This window comes from Oryctolagus cuniculus, chromosome 17 (assembly GCF_964237555.1).
Source record: "Oryctolagus cuniculus chromosome 17, mOryCun1.1, whole genome shotgun sequence".
NCBI lineage: Eukaryota > Metazoa > Chordata > Mammalia > Lagomorpha > Leporidae > Oryctolagus > Oryctolagus cuniculus.
This window is the reverse complement of record NC_091448.1, coordinates 61,171,935-61,188,416: the sequence shown is the minus strand read 5'-3', so window position 1 is coordinate 61,188,416 and position 16,482 is coordinate 61,171,935. Positions and strand designations below refer to the sequence as shown.

The following is a 16,482-nucleotide window of genomic DNA, read 5'->3' as shown; positions in this document are numbered from 1 at the left end:
ATTTCAGGGTGGGGTGGATAAACACATGAACCCTGCTGTTTGGGAGTTACAGGGAAATGGGGAGGAGGGACAGTGCCATTGGTCAGTGGGGCAGACATCTGAAGACTGAGAGAAGGGGGCCTGCCTGATGGTCCTCAGGCAGAATCATGGGTTGGATGGGGCAAGCCTGGCAAAGGATGAACCTCACCAATGGGAGAGGGAATTGTGTATGCTGTCCCTGCAGGGTCTAGAGAGAGGTGAAGAGTTCCTAGGGACTGGGTTTTGGTGAGAAAGGTCATGGGCATGAAGGTGCAAATGCAGAGCTGGTACAGACATTGCCTTTTTCAGACAGGGATTTGAGACTACTCAGCCACTTTCTCTGAAGGACAGATATTAACTTTTCTGTGGCATTAAAAAATTCATCTGAGACAGAGTAAATTATAAAGAAAGAAGACCCTCAAACTCAGGATTCTCAAGTCTAGCAGTCAAAGATCAGGTGCCCATATCAAGGGTCCCATGTTGTGTCCCATCATCGTGGAAAAGTAGAAGAGCAAGCAGAGTGACAGAAGAGAGACAGGGAGAGGGGTTGGGCTTGTGTTCTAGTTACTCAGAGACAGGGAGAGGGGTTGGGCTTGTGTTCTAGTGACTCTCCCCCGTATTAACCAATTCAGTACTGAGAGAACCACACAAACTCCTTTCAACAACCTGATCCACTATTGAATGGGAAAACTGGGAAGAAAGTGAGGAACTCTAATGATCATACACTTCTCTGTGGTCTCCTGCCAGCTGGATGTCAACAGCTGTCTGTATTGTCATACTGTTCCAGGTTCTTGTCTAAAGAGTTTTAGACAAAAAGGAATTCGGAGGTCAAGTACATCGACTGTCCATTCCACACAGAAGGCCGGAAAAATCCATGTCTTGCCAAAGAGCAGGATGCCCCCAACAAAGGAATCAGTTGAAGGTACTCTGCAATATCAATCATGAAGCACATTAAACAATCAGGTTTCTGCTTTATTCAGGGCATCATAGTTAAGACAAAACTCTTAAAAAGCTATGCTATCTGTATCTTTCATTCCATGACTGCAAAATTAGAATTGGTCAACTCAATCAGCAGGGTGACCACTACACAGGGAAGACATGTTAACAACTTAAACTTGGGGTCACTGTTAGTAGTAACATCTAAGCTACTATTCAGACGTTTGCCCAATTGTCCAACATGGGCTGAAATGGACATCTTACTGAGAGAGTGCCACCAGATTTCACACCAATATTAACAATTGGAGATAAAAAAGGAAAACTGAACAGATAGCTCCTAAGGTTCTCATACTGGACTCCCACTTCCCTTTTTCTGATGACACTTCCACTAGTAGGGTACATTCGTTATGGAGACTGAACCAATAAAGAAATGTTATCATTGACTCAACTCCCAAGTCTGCACTAAGGTTGGTTGTTTCTGGTGGTATAGTCCTAGGAGTTATTCATCTTTACCCATGTTTCTAGAACCCTTGAATGACCCCAGAACATGACCCTAGAACTGGTCATTTTAAATATCTGTTTAGTCATTCTTTTTCAGTTTCCTAGAGTTGGAATTAGATTTGGTAACATACATCTAAGAACTCTCCTGCTCCTTTTTGTGGCTTGATTGCTCAATGATTTTCATCACTGAGTTATACCCCCTTGGATAGATGGGCCAATGTTCTTGGTCCTGGTTTCCAATTTAAGCAATCAGGAAGAAAGCCACCAGAAACAGTCATGTGGCAGGGTTCTGTGGGGACAAAGTTTTTTAAATTAATTGGGTAAACACCTAGGACTATGGCCCCTTGCTTGGATGGGGATGACATTTTTCTTGGTAAAACTGACTGGAGTTCACCAATGAATCCACATGGCCCTGACACCTTCTTTCGCCTTTTGTAGCTGTAAAGTTCTCTTCAAAGGCTCGGGCCCATGGGTTAGTTTGGGTAGTTTCTGACTCTGAAGGAATTTCAGGCTTTGTTGAACCTACTTGTGGGCATACAGTATGTAAAGTACTTTTTTCTTTTCCTTTTCCTGTCCATGCCATGAAAGGTGAGGATTCCCTTCTCATTTGCAGTAGCAGACATTGTTTCTCCTCTTTTTGCCTTGTGCTTTGACAGGCGGAGGTTTCACAATCTTATGCATTTTTTTTAAAAGAAATATTTTTTCATTTTTTTGTTTTATTCTGCCCATTTCCTATTTCCTATTACACTCATTTCTGAGAAAATTGCTATTTTTTCATGTTTATCTAATTTACATCAGATTGCTTTTGGTCATCTAATTTTCTGGGCTGTAAGAATACCTTATTGATTTTAGATCATCATTGTTTTCGAAAGTGTTTCACTCAAGGGCTCCATTTTCCTTCTGAGCACTGCTTCATTGCAATCCAAAGTTGCAAAATGGGTTTTTATTTGCTTTGTTCAAAATAGTTTAAAATGTCTATACAGTCTTCTTTGACCCATTTGTTTTGGACAGTATGTTATTTAGCTTCCATAGTTCTTGCAAAATTTACCAAGTAATCTTCATTGCATTGATTGAACTCTATTGTATTACCATAGTTGCCTAGTGGCACAAGCTGTGTGACATACATTACTTTAAGTGAGCAGTTGTGTGACAGAGCTCATACTTTGATCTGCCTTGGAGACTTCTTCACATGAACCTGAGAAGACTGTGTTTCCCCCATGGCTGAAATGTCTCTACATGCCAATCAAAATAGTTAGTTGAGGGATAATAATTTTCTCGGGCTGCCATAATCAAGTGCCTAGTTGGTGGTCAGTTTGAAGTACATGATATTTTATTTTCCCACAGGTCTGGAGATTGGGTGTCAGAAATCTAGGTTTATGCATAGTCACCCTCCCACAGAAACCCATCAGGACTAATCTTTCCTGTCCCTTCCCGGCTTTTGCTGGTTTCCTGGAAATTCTGGGCCTCCTGTGTGCCTACCATAGCACCTGGATTTCTACCCCCATCATTTCATGGCATCCTTTCATCTTGGACCTGTTTCCTCATCTTGTAAAAATGCCAGTCATATGGGAACAAGTCCTTGCTAGTCCAATATGAATTCATATTAACTGGATAATCCTCCAGTGACTCCATGCCCAAATAAGCTCACCTTCACAGGTCCTTCAAGTGAAAGGGGGAGGGAACTGGGAAGAGGGGCAGTTGGGACTAGAACTGGTGCCCATATGGGATGCCAGCGCTGCAGCCAGAGGATTAACCTGCTGTGCCACGGTGCCAGCCCCTATGTTGGCTTTTTTGAGGTAGTCTCCCCCTGTCACACTCTGTGTATCACCAAAAAGTGGACAACAGAAGATGAAGCAGGTATCTCTCTGTACCTAAGTGTTCACGGCAAGCAGAAAGTAGAAACAACAAAAACTGGGTTATTTCCCAGTATCCAACAACAAACAGATGAGTAATGACAATGTGGTATATGAACACACTGGAAGAGTTTTAATATGTAAAAGTGAATTTACGTTTTATACCAGACCAGGGATGGACATGGTAACACCTGACACTGTAATAAGGTGGACACAGAAAGACAAACACTGTAGGTTTTAATACAATGGCATGTCTACAACAGGCAAATTCAAAGGACTGGAAGTACAGATTAGTTGGGGATGGAAGGAGGAGAAGGTAACGTTCTTTCTTTATAGATGCAGAGTTTAGACTGGGTATGATGACAATAGTTGGGGCACACAGGGGTGGTGCTTACACAGCACTGCCAAGTAATTCATGCCACTGAAATTTTCACTTACAAGTGATTCAGATAATAAATGTCTACTTGCCCAGAGCAATTTAAAAATACCTGAAAGGAAAGATGGCAAATGTAATAGCTGCTTATGTAGATTCATGGAGGTAAATGATCTTGGGACACACATGAAAAATGTGGGGATTTCCATGGTCTACATTTTGGGCATTTCTATGCCCATTTTGGGCAGGAGCAATGATGAGGCATCATCAAGGAATCAGTGCACTATGGCATTCGCCTATTTCTAAATTGACTGTTTCGTAATGATTTGGTTGCTAGTAGTAAGAAAGCCAAAACTCTCCTTCTCATTTCTTTCCTGCTCCTCTTCTTGGGCTTTGTCATCCACCAGGGAGGATGGCCCAGCAGTGGCACGTGTGCAGTTCCAAGCCCACATCAGGTGGCCTTCCTGCTACTTGTGGGTGCAGGGCTGGCTTGTCTTTTTCTTGCTCTGTTACTGAGTGCAGCACAGAACTCTTGACATTGTTCACTGCTCACCAACCACCCCCACACAGCCTACTAGGCCCATGTCCACAGCAAGCAAGTCTCCCTGCCGAACTCATCCACAACACCTGACAGTTACCCCGTGGTTCTCCTAGCTGCTCCTGAGGACCTGGTGGAAGCAATTCTGAGAGACAGAGCAGAGGAGGAGGTCACATCTCTTGGCAAGGTATGACTGGGGTTTTTGGTCACAGAAAGAAATGTTCCTGGTATACAATCACCAGTCTTATTTACTTATTTATTTGAAAGGCAGTGTTACACAGAGACAGGGGAAGAGAATAAAAGATCTTCCATCTAGTATTTTACTCCCCAGATGCCTACAAAGGCGAGAGTTGGTCCAGGCCAAAGCCAGGAGTCCACTGTGCTATCCAGATCTCCCACATGAGTGACATGGGACATTCTCCATGCCTCCCCAGGCACAACAGCATGACATTGTATTGGAAGCTGAGCAACCAGGATGCAAACTGGCACTGCAGGATGGACTGCTGGCACTGCAGGCAGCAGTTCCATTCACTGTGTCACAACATCAGGTCCAGGCAACGTTTTTCTCAGATACGAAAATCTGAACACCTATACTGCAGATGACTTCCACAATTTATTTGTTGGGGAAAGCCCAGAGCATGTCTGCTATAAAGTGAGACATGACTCAAGAGGGTCTCATAAAATGACAGAATCAATTACAAGCGATGTGGTGCTGGGCGTTTTCCACAGGAGCAGTTCTGCATAGTTTAAATATTTTATGATTTAAAAGATTTATTCATTATTTGAAAGGCAGAATAATAGAGAGACAGACAAAGATCTTAAATCCTCTGGTTACCTTCCCAAATGGCTATAATGGCTGGGGCTGGGCCATGTGGAAGCCAGGAGCTAGGAACTCGATCTGGGGGGGGGGGTCTCCCACTGGATGGAAGGGACTCAAATACTTGGGACATCCTCCACTGCCTTCCCAGGTACATGAGCAGGGAACTGGCAGCAGCAGGGCAGCCTGGACTTGATTTGGTGCTCTGATATGGGATGCTTGCCTCACAGGGGGCAGCCTAACCCAGTGTGCCACAAGGCCAACCCCCAGGTTTTCATTTTCACAAATGAATGTTGCATTTGCCCACCAAAATGAACACATAAAATGGGCTGTGAAAAGCTCACGTATTTCACACAAGTATCCTCTGTGCTTTAATTGGGGCATTTGCCTCATGCACTGTATCCCATCAAGTTTCCCAAGGTCAGCACCAGGAGAAGAGACCTGTACAAACAGTATCTGACCTCACAGTGACTTCCTTTCTCTGACTGCAGGTGGACTCAGGATCCAGTGGACACTGTACGTATTCTAGAATGCCTCAGGTGCTGAGGAACAACTGAAGGGATGAGACACTGGGACCGTCCTGCCGGTTCTCTTCTGGAGAGCCAACCTGATTCCAGCTTCCTGGTGGATTAAAAAGATTGAGGGTGTGGTAAAACAAAAACCAGAAAGACTAGCACATAGCTACAGGCATCTAAGGCAGGCTCTGGAAACAGCTATGTCATTTAGATGGTGGGGGTTTCTGTGCCCCAGTATGGTGAGTTTTTATGAGTGAGCGTGTATGTCTTTGAAAGTGCTTGGATGTGTATATGTGTACATATTTCCCACAGAAAATGTGTTCCCAAATGCACAGCTCAAGGTTCAATTCTCCAAAAACAAAAACAAAAAAGAACCTGATCACCCTCCACACTTTATGTAAGTGAGCTCATTCAACCCTCACCCCACATGTGTCTGATGGTTAGGTCACAATTCCATGGCTTAGCTGGATATGAAACATACTCCCAACATATGTGAAAAGTATTTAATACTAATGAAAACAGTTTAAAATATATTTAGGGAGCTGGAAAGGTCAACATGATTTGATCATCACACACTGTCTGCATACAATGAATTCTTATGCTATAATCCATAAAGATACCATTTATAATGGTAATAAAAACAATAGGATCAGGAGAAAAGTTTTACCATAATGCCTGGTTCTCATTTTTAAATGGTGGAATTTCAACATTTTTACATCTTTTTTATTTACTTGTGTGGTACCTAGGGATTGGCAATAAATGAACATGTTGCTTTGCCTACAACTGAGTCCTTCTCCCACTAACGGTTGCTTTTAATTAAGTTCAGAAGCTCATAGGAGAGATGACATATTCAAATACAATAAACAGATATTGACCCCTGAGTAGTAGTGACCTTGGGAAACATCAAGACGACAGTAGCAGTTTATTTGGCTTCTAAACATGCAGGAGTCATCCCAGGACTCTTACTGAAATACAGCAACCGTGGTGGTATTGACCCCAAATAGTTCCCATGAATGAAGCTGCCTTGATCTAGAAAGCTTAAGGCTCTGCTTCTCAGGTCTTTCACGTTCTTCTCCTTCGCCTTAACCCTTGCCCCATGCCCATGTCCACCAATGCTCCCTGATGCACCAGTGTACTGACAGTCACCATATGTCCATCTAGTGCCCCTGGAGGATGCATGGGAGGAGCTTCCTGGTGACATGGAGGATAAAGAAACTCCAGAGTATACTGAGGTAAGGGCCTCCGCCTTTCTCAAAAACAGAAATGTTCCTTCCTTGGCTTCTTCCTTTCTCAACCAGATGAAGAGAAGAAAAATCTGACCATGGATAGGGTCCATGATACACCCTGTGTACAGTGAGTGCCACTGAGAGGGAGAGTTTACACCAACAGAGAGCTGACGAGGGACACAGGGACAAAATGACTGTCAGGACTGGACCACAGCAAGCTTTTCTCTGCAGCACTTCTCCTCTTTTGAAAGGAATTTTGTGACTTCCAACCACAGTGGACTGGAGAGACACGTCCCCCATGAAGAGCTCGTGCCTGCTGGCCTGAGTGTGATCGCTCTGCTCACGTCTTTGGGTTCCCTCCATAGGACCACTCTTTCACATGGGGTTTCCCAGTGTCACCAAGGGCATTAAAGACAGGTGCAAAGGGACACAGAGTGTTCAGACCCTCATGGTGCCATTTTCTAATTACAGGTGATCTCAATACGAACAGCAAGTGGTATGTATTCGGGAATCACTTATTCCCTGTAGTATGAATAGTCCAGATGACAGCACAGATGGGACTATCTTGGGGGCTTTAGTGTGGAAGGCCACCTAATGCCCAATTCCTGCTATGAAAGAAGACTAGGAGTGCGGTGGTGGGAAATTAACTTCCTCATACAGGGTAATGATCATTTTCTGGGGTCCCTGGAAGATACTGGCTTGTGCATGGGGGTGGGCTTTATCTATGTGGGTTTCCATGTATTACAGTTCTGAGTCTACAAGTTTGGCAGTTTGTGTGTATTACTCTAGTTATGTTCTTCTGAAGCCACTATCAGTTCTCTATAAAAAAAAATCACAGAGGTATTGCTGCATGGTTACAGGAATATGTATATAAAAAAGTGAGGGGTTTCAGATGCAGGCTGGAAGCATCGTATTTCACTGCACTAGGGAAAGTGAGACGTTGAGAGGTGGTGCCGTCAGCTCCTCTCCCTCCCTGGAAGGCTTGAAGCTGTGGTCAATGTCTGCCTGAAGGTCAGGTCCACAGAGCCCAGGAAGGGGCTGAGAGCACAGAGAAGGGGCAGGGTCATGCTGAGCAATCCAGGGAAGGAACGGGTGAGACTCTCTGTGAACACTTACTGTCTGTGTTTGTGTCTCTCAAGATTGGGTCTTGCAGAGCGTTTCGGACTATAACAGTGACGATGAAGTCTCTTCAGGTAGGAGCAACACCCACAAAGACCAGAGGGTCAAATTAGGGCAATGCTTGGGTTATCTGCTGCTTTGGACTCCTGAGAGGACATAGGAACAGAGGAAGAAAAAAGACATTGTATGTAGACGTCTGATTTGTTCTTTTTTATATTAATTATAGAGTAGGAAGAGGTTGTATACCCATGGGATTGGAGCAATAGAACTTTTTATCATTTCTTGCTTTACTATTTAAAACTTTACATTTTCTTTAATACTGACCACCCCGGCTTTGCCATTGCAAAGATCAAATCCACTGCATTGTGACAGGACAGCACTACCTTCGAATTGAACACAAGAGATGTCTGTGTTTTGCACTGACCAAAGTCTTCGTCCATTTCTGGCCACAACGTAATACCTGAGACTCTGTAACTAATCAGGAACAGAAATTTCTTTCTTACAAGGGTGCAGGTCAAAGAGCAAGGTGCTGCCATTGTGTCTCAGTAAGGGCTCCTTGCTTCATCCTCAGCTCAGGGCAGAAGGAAGAAGAGCACCCCCCCACACACACACCCCCAGGGTCAGTTGAGTTAAAGAATACTTGCTCTGGGCTGACTGGGGAGGCCCCAGCATCTTAGAGCTGTGAGGGCCAAGCATTACTCTGGGTTCATCTTGGCTTCCACATCTCATCCAAGTCTAGTGTTTGGAGTAGACTGTGTGACAGGCCATTATCCAGATGCTACTGGAGACGCTGCATAGCTGTACAGGCTGCCCAGAGGATGTGTGTTAGGGGATCCTGGGCTGGACACACACGCGGTCCTGCTAACCTCATCTCCTGGAATGCACTGGGCTCAGTGGAGGGCCTCTGGGCAGCAGGACTGGGCATCACTGTTCCCCTCAGATGCACTGCTTCAAACACAGCCTGTTCCCCCTCCAGTCATGCCTAGCACGTTCCCTGTCCTCAGGCCTGCCAATGTCCTACTTCCCAGTCCTCCCACTGCTCAGTGAAAACCCTAGCAAGTCCCATTTATTGATATGGACAAGAATACACCTGCTGTGGACACCCTGTTGCCTCCTTGGCCGACTACCAGAATTTGAACAAATTAAATTTCCTCTCCTCTTGGGGTCATCTTTTCAAGTGGATCAGGAAACATGGGATTCTTGTGATGATTCAATATTTCCAAACTCCATGAGGTTACCCCAGACATATGGGGTTGGCCCTCATTACCTTTCCAAGGCCCAACAAGCATCCATGACACTTGTTCCCCATGTAAGTGATCTATAGATGTATTGCTGTGCGTTGCAATATGTTTTTTAAAGATTTATCTACTTCTTGAAAGGCAGAGTTATAGACAAAGAGGGAAAATCAGAGAGAAATCTTCCATCCACTGGCTCAGTCCCCATAGAACCTCAATGAGCAGGTTGGGCCAGGCCAAATCAGCAGTCCAAAACTCCATCAGAGTCTCCCAAACAGCTGGCAGGGCCCAAGCACGAGACATCCTACACTGCTTTCTGAGGCACTTTAGCAGGGAACTGGATCAGAAGTGGAGGAGCAGGGACACCAACCAGTGATCCCATGGAGGGGTCCCCACAGGTGGCGCTTGAACCTGCTGCACCACAATGCCAGCCCCAGGTGGCAGTATATCTTTATCTTGGCCTCCAGAGCTCCCATATCAGACAATAATGTGATTGGTAGAAGATGACAAGGACAAAGGAAATGGACAAGAGTTATGAGACAAAATAGAGGAAGGGAAACAGGAGGGATGGAAAACAATGAGTTGCATACATCGACCCAGTGGCTACCTATGGAGGAACAAGGTGACACTTCTTAGGCACAGTGATGGGAATCTGAGGCAGGAAGAAGAAGGCAAAGTTCAGAGATCCTCTCACTTATTACAGAGGTGAAGCCATCTAGGCCCTGGGATAGGGATATAGACATGGGGTCCAAGGTTGGCCTACATCATCCAACCAGCAGCAGGCATCCGAGTCCTCACCTCAAGTCTAACTCTCCCCTTTCCTTCTCTCTGGCAACCTCAACACCCCTGCTCTGGTGCACATGGAAGGCTATGTGGCTGCATCCGAACATTCCCTCGGGAGCAGCGATCTGGGAGTAAGTGATTTCTTCTTTCATCTCTTTTCTGAAGTTCTGCAGGATTAGGGAAGGAAACCGATGAGCTGGGGAAGTTGTCTGTAGTTAACATGTGGGTCACAGGCTGGATCCTGGATCCTGAGGGTGAGGTCAGACTGGGCAGGATCACGGCCCCACCCTGTGTCATCAGACCCAGGGGAGTAGGCCTTGGCTTTTTAATCCCAGGACCAGGTTAGAACGGCTTACTTACACAAATCTACCAAAAACAGATGCTGCTGAATAAGTGGGGAAAAAGGGACACTAACCCACTCTTGGTGGGAACGCAAACTGGTAAAGCCTCTGTGGAAGCCAGTGTGGAGATTCCTCAGAAACCTGAATATAACCCTACCATACAATCCAGCCAATCCTCTCCTTGGAATTTACCCAAAGGATATTAAATTGGCCAAAAAAAAGACCTGTCTGCACCTCAATGTTTATTGCAGCTCAATTCACAATAGCTAAGACATGGAATCGACCTAAATGCCCATCAACAGTAGACTGGATAAAGAAATTATGGGACATGTACTCTATAGAATACTATACAGCAGTAAAAAAAAAAGAAATCTGGTCATTTGCAACAAAATGGAGGAATCTGGCAAATATCAAGCTGAGTGAAATAAGCCAGTCCCAAAGGGACAAATATCATACGTTCTCCCTGATTGGTGACAACTAACTGAGCACCTAAAAGGAAACCTGTTGAAGTGAAATGGACACTATGAGAAACAGTGACTTGATCAGCCCTTGTCCTGACTGTCGAGGAACAACTTACTACTTTATTCCTTTTAGTATTTTTTTTGTTCTATTTAGTACCATTGGTTGAACTCTTTAATTAACACACAATTATTCTAAAGTGTTGAAATTTAACTGAAAAGTGATCCCCATTAAATATAAGAGTGGGAATAAGAGAGGGAGGAGATGTACAGTTTTGCACACGCACAATCAGACTTACCCCTAATGGTAGAGCTAGAAACATACCAGGGGATTCCAATTCAATCCCATCAAGGTGGCATGTACCAATGCCATCTCACTAGTCAAAGTGATCAGCTTCAGTTCATAATTGATCATAATGATAGGATTAAGAGTCAAAGGGACACATAAACAAGACTAGTGTCTGCTAATACTAACTGATAGAATAAAAAAGGGAGAGAACGATCCAACATGAGAAGCGGGATACACAGCAGACTCACAGAATGGCAGATGTTTTAAACAGTGCTTTGGCCTCAGTTCAGCCCTTAAGGCATTCGGATCTGGCTGAAGAGCCCATGAGAGTATTTCCGGCATGGAAAGCCAAGACACTCAGGGAAAAAACAAATGACCTAAATGAAAGATCTCTGTGAGTGAGATCCCAGCGGAAAGAACAGGCCATCAAAGAAAGAGGTACCTTTCTCTGAAGGGAGGAGAGAACTTCCACTTTGACTATGGCCTTGTCTAAACCAATGGGAGTTGGCGAACTCAAGAGGCTCCCAGGCCAGCGCCGTGGCTCACTAGGCTAATCCTCTGCCTGTGGCGCTGGAACCCCAGGTTCTTGTCCCGGTTGCCGCACTGGATTCTGTCCCAGTTGCTCCTCTTTCAGTGCAGCTCTCTGCTGTGGCCTGGGAAGGCAGTGGAGGATGGCCCAAATGCTTGGGCCCTGCACCTGCATGGGCAACCAGGAGGAAGTTGTCTCCTGGCTTAGGATCGGCGCAACAAGCCGGCTGCAGCACATTGGCCATAGCACCCATTTGGGGGGTTAACCAACGGAAGGAAGACCTTTCTCTCTGTCTCTCTCAATCACTGTCTAACTCTACCTGTACAAAAAAAAAATAGGATTCCATAGCGTTGGCAGCTCATGACAAGAGCCTCGGGTGATTACTGACATCATAAATAAGAGTGTCAATTGTTAAACCAACAACAGGTGTCACTGTGCACTTACTCCTCATGTCAGATCTCTGTCCTTAATGTGTTGTGCCATGTGAATTAACGGTATAACTGGTACTCAAACAGTGCTCTATACTTTGTGTTTCTGTGTGGGTGCAAAATGTTGAAATCTTTACTTAGTATATACTAAACTGATCTTCTGTATATAAAGATAATTGAAAATGAATCTTGATGTGAGTGGGATGGGAGAGGGAGTGGGAGATAGGATGGTTGCGGTGGGAGGGAGTTTATGGGGGAAAAAAGCCGCTACAATCCTAAAGTTGTACTTTGGAAATTTATATTTAGTAAATGAGAGAGAGAGAGAGAGAGAGAGAGAGAGAGAGAGAAATCCTAGGGCCTGAGAGACTTGCCCTTTCCTGTGCATCAAGTTCACAGTTTAAGGGGTCTCCTCCCTGAAGGCTGTCCCATGAATGCCTGGGGGAATTCGCCCTAGCAAATGGGCCTCAGTGACCAGGACCCTGACTGCTGCTGAGTTCGGGAGATCCTGAGATCAGGAGCCCTGTGAGTGCTGTACTCCCACCCCACTGCCCACACCCCTGCTGCATCCCTGTCCCCCCACTGACCCCTGCTCCTGTGTCTTTCTTGCAGACATCTTCAGCTGCTCGGAAGTCTGCAGTGTGGAGTCCTTGGACCAGAGGAGCTGGAGCTTCCCACACCATCGGAAGCTTGAACCACACAGGAGGAGACACAACAGCAGCCACGGCCCTCCTCACCAGTCCTCTGTGAGCTCTGATATTAAATCATCACCGAGCACCAGTTGGTTTCATATGGTTTTGTCTAATAAAGCACAGTGTAGGAAAACAAGCTTAGCAAAGGTAGAAGTTCAAAGGGTCCGGGAGCAGTCACCTGGTGAGTGCCCTCACCAGCACTCTCTGGAAAGGAACCGGAAATATGTGGTCTCCACTGAAAGTCACTGCCAGGCATGGTCTTTTCAATCTCTGCTGCAGCAATGACTTCCTAGTGGTTGTGTTGTCTCATGTCTGCTCCTCCTCTGGAAGGGACCATGAGGTCCATCTCACCCAAGACCTCTCATGACCACCTGGACGCCAAAGCATTTTTCACCTAACGTCAGCTTGGATGGCACAAAATTCCTGACTTATCCTTTCTCTTCTTGATTATTTTTTTTCTTTCTCCTGTATCTTTTATTTTAAAGTATTGATCCAAACAGCGAGGTTACAGTTCTAGCCCATCTTTCTGTCTCTCTCTCTCTCTTTTTTTTAGCTTTTATTTAATGAATATAAATTTCCCAAGTACGACTTATGGATTACAATGGCTTCCCCCCCATACTGTCCCTCCCACCCACAACCCTCCCCTTTCCCACTCCCTCTCCCCTTCCATTCACATCAAGATTCATTTTCGATTATCTTAATATACAGAAGATCAGCTTAGTATACATTAAGTAAAGATTTCAACAGTTTGCTCCCATGCAGAAACATAAAGTGAAAAATAATAGATGATTTTTTAAATGATGATGAAATCAGATCAGACCTATTGTCATGTTTAATCCCAGTGAGAGTCAAGTTGGGAATTGATAATTTCTTTTTCTTTTTTTTTTTTTTTTTACAGAAGATCAGTTTAGTATACATTAAGTAAAGATTTCAACAGTTTGCACCCCAATGGAAACCCAAAGTGAAATATACTGTTTGAGTACTCGTTATAGCATTAAGCCTCAATGTACAGCACATTAAGGACAGAGATCCTACATGAGGAGTAAGTGCACAGTGACTCCTGGTGTTGACTTTACAAATTGACACTCCTGTTTACGGCATCAGTAATCTCCCTATGCTCCAGTCATGAGTTTCCAAGGCTATGGAAGCCTTTTGAGTTCTCTGACTCTTATCTTGTTTAGACAAGGTCATATTCATAGTGGAGGTTCTCTCCTCCCTTCAGAGAAAGGTACCTCCTTCTTTGAAGACCTGTTCTTTCCACTGGGATCTCACTCACAGAGATCTTTTTGCCAGAGTGTCTTGGCTTTCCATGCCTGAAATACTCTCATGGGCTTTTCAGCCAGATCCGAATGCCTTTAGGGCTGATTCTGAGGCCAGAGTGCTATTTAGGACATCTGCCATTCTATGAGTCTGCTGAGTATCTCACTTCCCATGTTGGATCACACTCCCCTTTATTCTATCGGTTAGTGTTAGCAGGTACTAGACTTGTTTATGTGCTCCCTTTGACTCTTAGTCCTTTCATTATGATCAATTGTGAACTGAAATTGATCACTTGGAATAGTGAGATGGCATTGGTACATGCCACCTTGATGGGATTGAATTGGAATCCCCTGGTATGTTTCTAACTCTACCGTTTGGGGCAAGGCAGCTTGAGCATGTCCCAAATTATACATCTCTTCCCTCTCTTATTCCCACTCTTATGTTTAACAGGGATCACATTTCAGTTAATTTTCAACACTTAATAATAACTGTGTGATAATTACAGAATTAAACCAGTCACATTAAGTAGAACAGACAAAAAAACTACTAAGAGGGATAATGTATTAAGTTGTTCATTAACAGTCAGGGCTATGCTGATCAAGTCACCATTTCTCATAGTGTCCATTTCACTTCAACAGGTTTCCTTTTTGGTGTTTGGTCAGTTGTCACCGATCAGGGAGAACATATGGTATTTGTCCCTTTGGGACTGGCTTACTTCACTCAGCATGATGTGTTCCAGATTCCTCCATTTTGTTGCAAATGACTGGATTTCGTTGTTTCTTACTGCGGTATAGTATTCTAAAGAATACATATCCCATAATTTCTTTATCCAGTCTACCGTTGAAGGGCATTTAGGTTGGTTCCAGGTCTTGGCTATTGTGAATTGAGCTGCAATAAACATTAGGGTGCAGACTGCTTCTTTGTTTGTCAATTTAAACTCCTTTGGGTAAATTCCAAGGAGTGGGATGGCTGGGTCGAATGGTAGGGTTATATTCAGGTTTCTGCGGAATCTCCAGACTGACTTCCATAGTGGCTTGACCAGTTTGCATTCCCACCAACAGTGGGTTAGTGTCCCTTTTTCCCCACATCCTCGCCAGCATCTGTTGTTGGTAGATTTCTGCATGTGAGCCATTCTAACCGGGGTGAGGTGAAACCTCATTGTGGTTTTGATTTGCATTTCCCTGATTGCTAATGACCTTGAACATTTTTTCATGTGCCTGTTGGCCATTTGGATTTCCTCTTTTGAAAAATGTCTATTGAAATCCTTGGCCCATCTCTTAAGTGGGTTGTTGGTTTTGTTTTTGTGGAGTTTCTTGATCTCTTTGTAGATTCTGGTTATTAACCCTTTATCTGTTGCATAGTTTGCAAATATTTTTCCCCATTCTGTCGGTTGTCTCTTCACTCTCCTGACTGTTTCTTTTGCAGTACAGAAACTTCTCAATTTGATGCAATCCCAATAGTTGATTTTGGCTTTGACTGCCTGTGCCTCCCGGGTCTTTTCCAGAAATTCTTTGCCTGTGCCAATATCTTGAAGGGTTTCTCCAATGTTCTCTAGTAACTTCATGGTGCCAGGACGCAGATTTAGGTCTTTAATCCATGTTGAGTGGATTTTTGTGTAAGGCGTAAGGTAGGGGTCTTGCTTCATGCTTCTGCATGTGGAAATCCAGTTTTCCCAGCACCATTTATTGAATAGACTGTCCTTACTCCAGGGATTGGTTTTAGATCCTTGGTCAAATATAAGTTGGCTGTAGATGTTTGGGTTGATTTCTGGTGTTTCAATTCTGTTCCATTGGTCTATCCATCTGTTTCTGTACCAGTACCATGCTGTTTTGATTACAACTGCCCTGTAGTATGTCCTGAAATCTGGTATTGTGATGCCTCCAGCTTTGTTTTTGTTGTACAAGATTGCTTTAGCTATTCGAGGTCTCTTGTGCCTCCATATGAATTTCAGCATCATTTTTTCTAGATCTGAGAAGAGTGTCTTTGGTATCTTGATTGGGATTGTATTGAATCTTTAAATTGCTTTTGGGAGAATGGACATTTTGATGATGTTGATTCTTCCAATCCATGAGCATGGAAGAATTTTCCATTTTTTGGTATCCTCTTCTATTTCTTTCTTTAAGATTTTGTAATTCTCATTGTAGAGATCTTTAACGTCCTTGGTTAAGTTTATTCCAAGGTATTTGATTGTTTTTGTAGCTATTGTGAATGGGATTGATCTTAGCAGTTCTTTCTCAGTCATGGCATTGCTTGTGTATACAAAGGCTGTTGATTTTTGTGCATTGATTTTATATCCTGCCACATTGCCAAACTCCTCTATGAGTTCCAATCGTCTCTTAGTAGAGTTCTTTGGATCCTCTAAGTACAGAATCATATCGTCTGCAAAGAGGGATAGTTTGACTTCTTCCTTCTCGATTTGTATTCCTTTGATTTCTTTTTCTTGTCTGATGGCTCTGGCTAAAACTTCCAGAACTATGTTAAATAGCAGTGGTGAGAGTGGGCATCCCTGCCTGGTGCCAGATTTCAGTGGAAATGCTTCCAACTTTTCCCCATTCAATAGGATGCTGGCTGTGG

At 44.1% G+C, this 16,482-nt stretch overlaps 2 protein-coding genes across 54 annotated transcripts in view; one reads left to right on the top strand and one right to left on the bottom strand.

Moving 5' to 3' along the window:
• LOC103347106 (uncharacterized) overlaps positions 1–16,482 on the bottom strand; it is a 619,502-nt gene that overhangs the window by 193,852 nt on the left and 409,168 nt on the right. For 38 of the 45 annotated variants that reach the window (XR_011383690.1, XR_011383692.1, XR_011383695.1 and 35 more), the window contains 3 exons: positions 7,894–8,042; positions 5,498–5,657; positions 743–945 (listed from right to left, as the gene is read on the bottom strand). The gene's annotated coding sequence lies outside the window, so the exon portion shown is untranslated. Of the gene's footprint in view, positions 1–742; positions 946–5,497; positions 5,658–7,893; positions 8,043–9,929; positions 10,082–12,543; positions 12,758–16,482 lie in introns of all 45 variants that reach the window. The other 7 variants (XM_070061494.1, XM_070061491.1, XR_011383700.1 and 4 more) reach the window with 4 other exon arrangements.
• Positions 1–16,482, top strand: part of LOC127489621 (uncharacterized) — a 265,586-nt gene that overhangs the window by 188,493 nt on the left and 60,611 nt on the right. For 8 of the 9 annotated variants that reach the window (XM_070061508.1, XM_070061509.1, XM_070061507.1 and 5 more), the window contains one exon: positions 12,569–13,174. The exons of the other annotated variant lie outside the window; for it this stretch is intronic. In XM_070061508.1, the coding sequence (XP_069917609.1) occupies positions 12,569–12,933 (365 nt within the window). In that variant the 3' untranslated portion in view covers positions 12,934–13,174. Of the gene's footprint in view, positions 1–12,568; positions 13,175–16,482 lie in introns of those variants that run through there. 9 annotated transcript variants of the gene reach the window in all.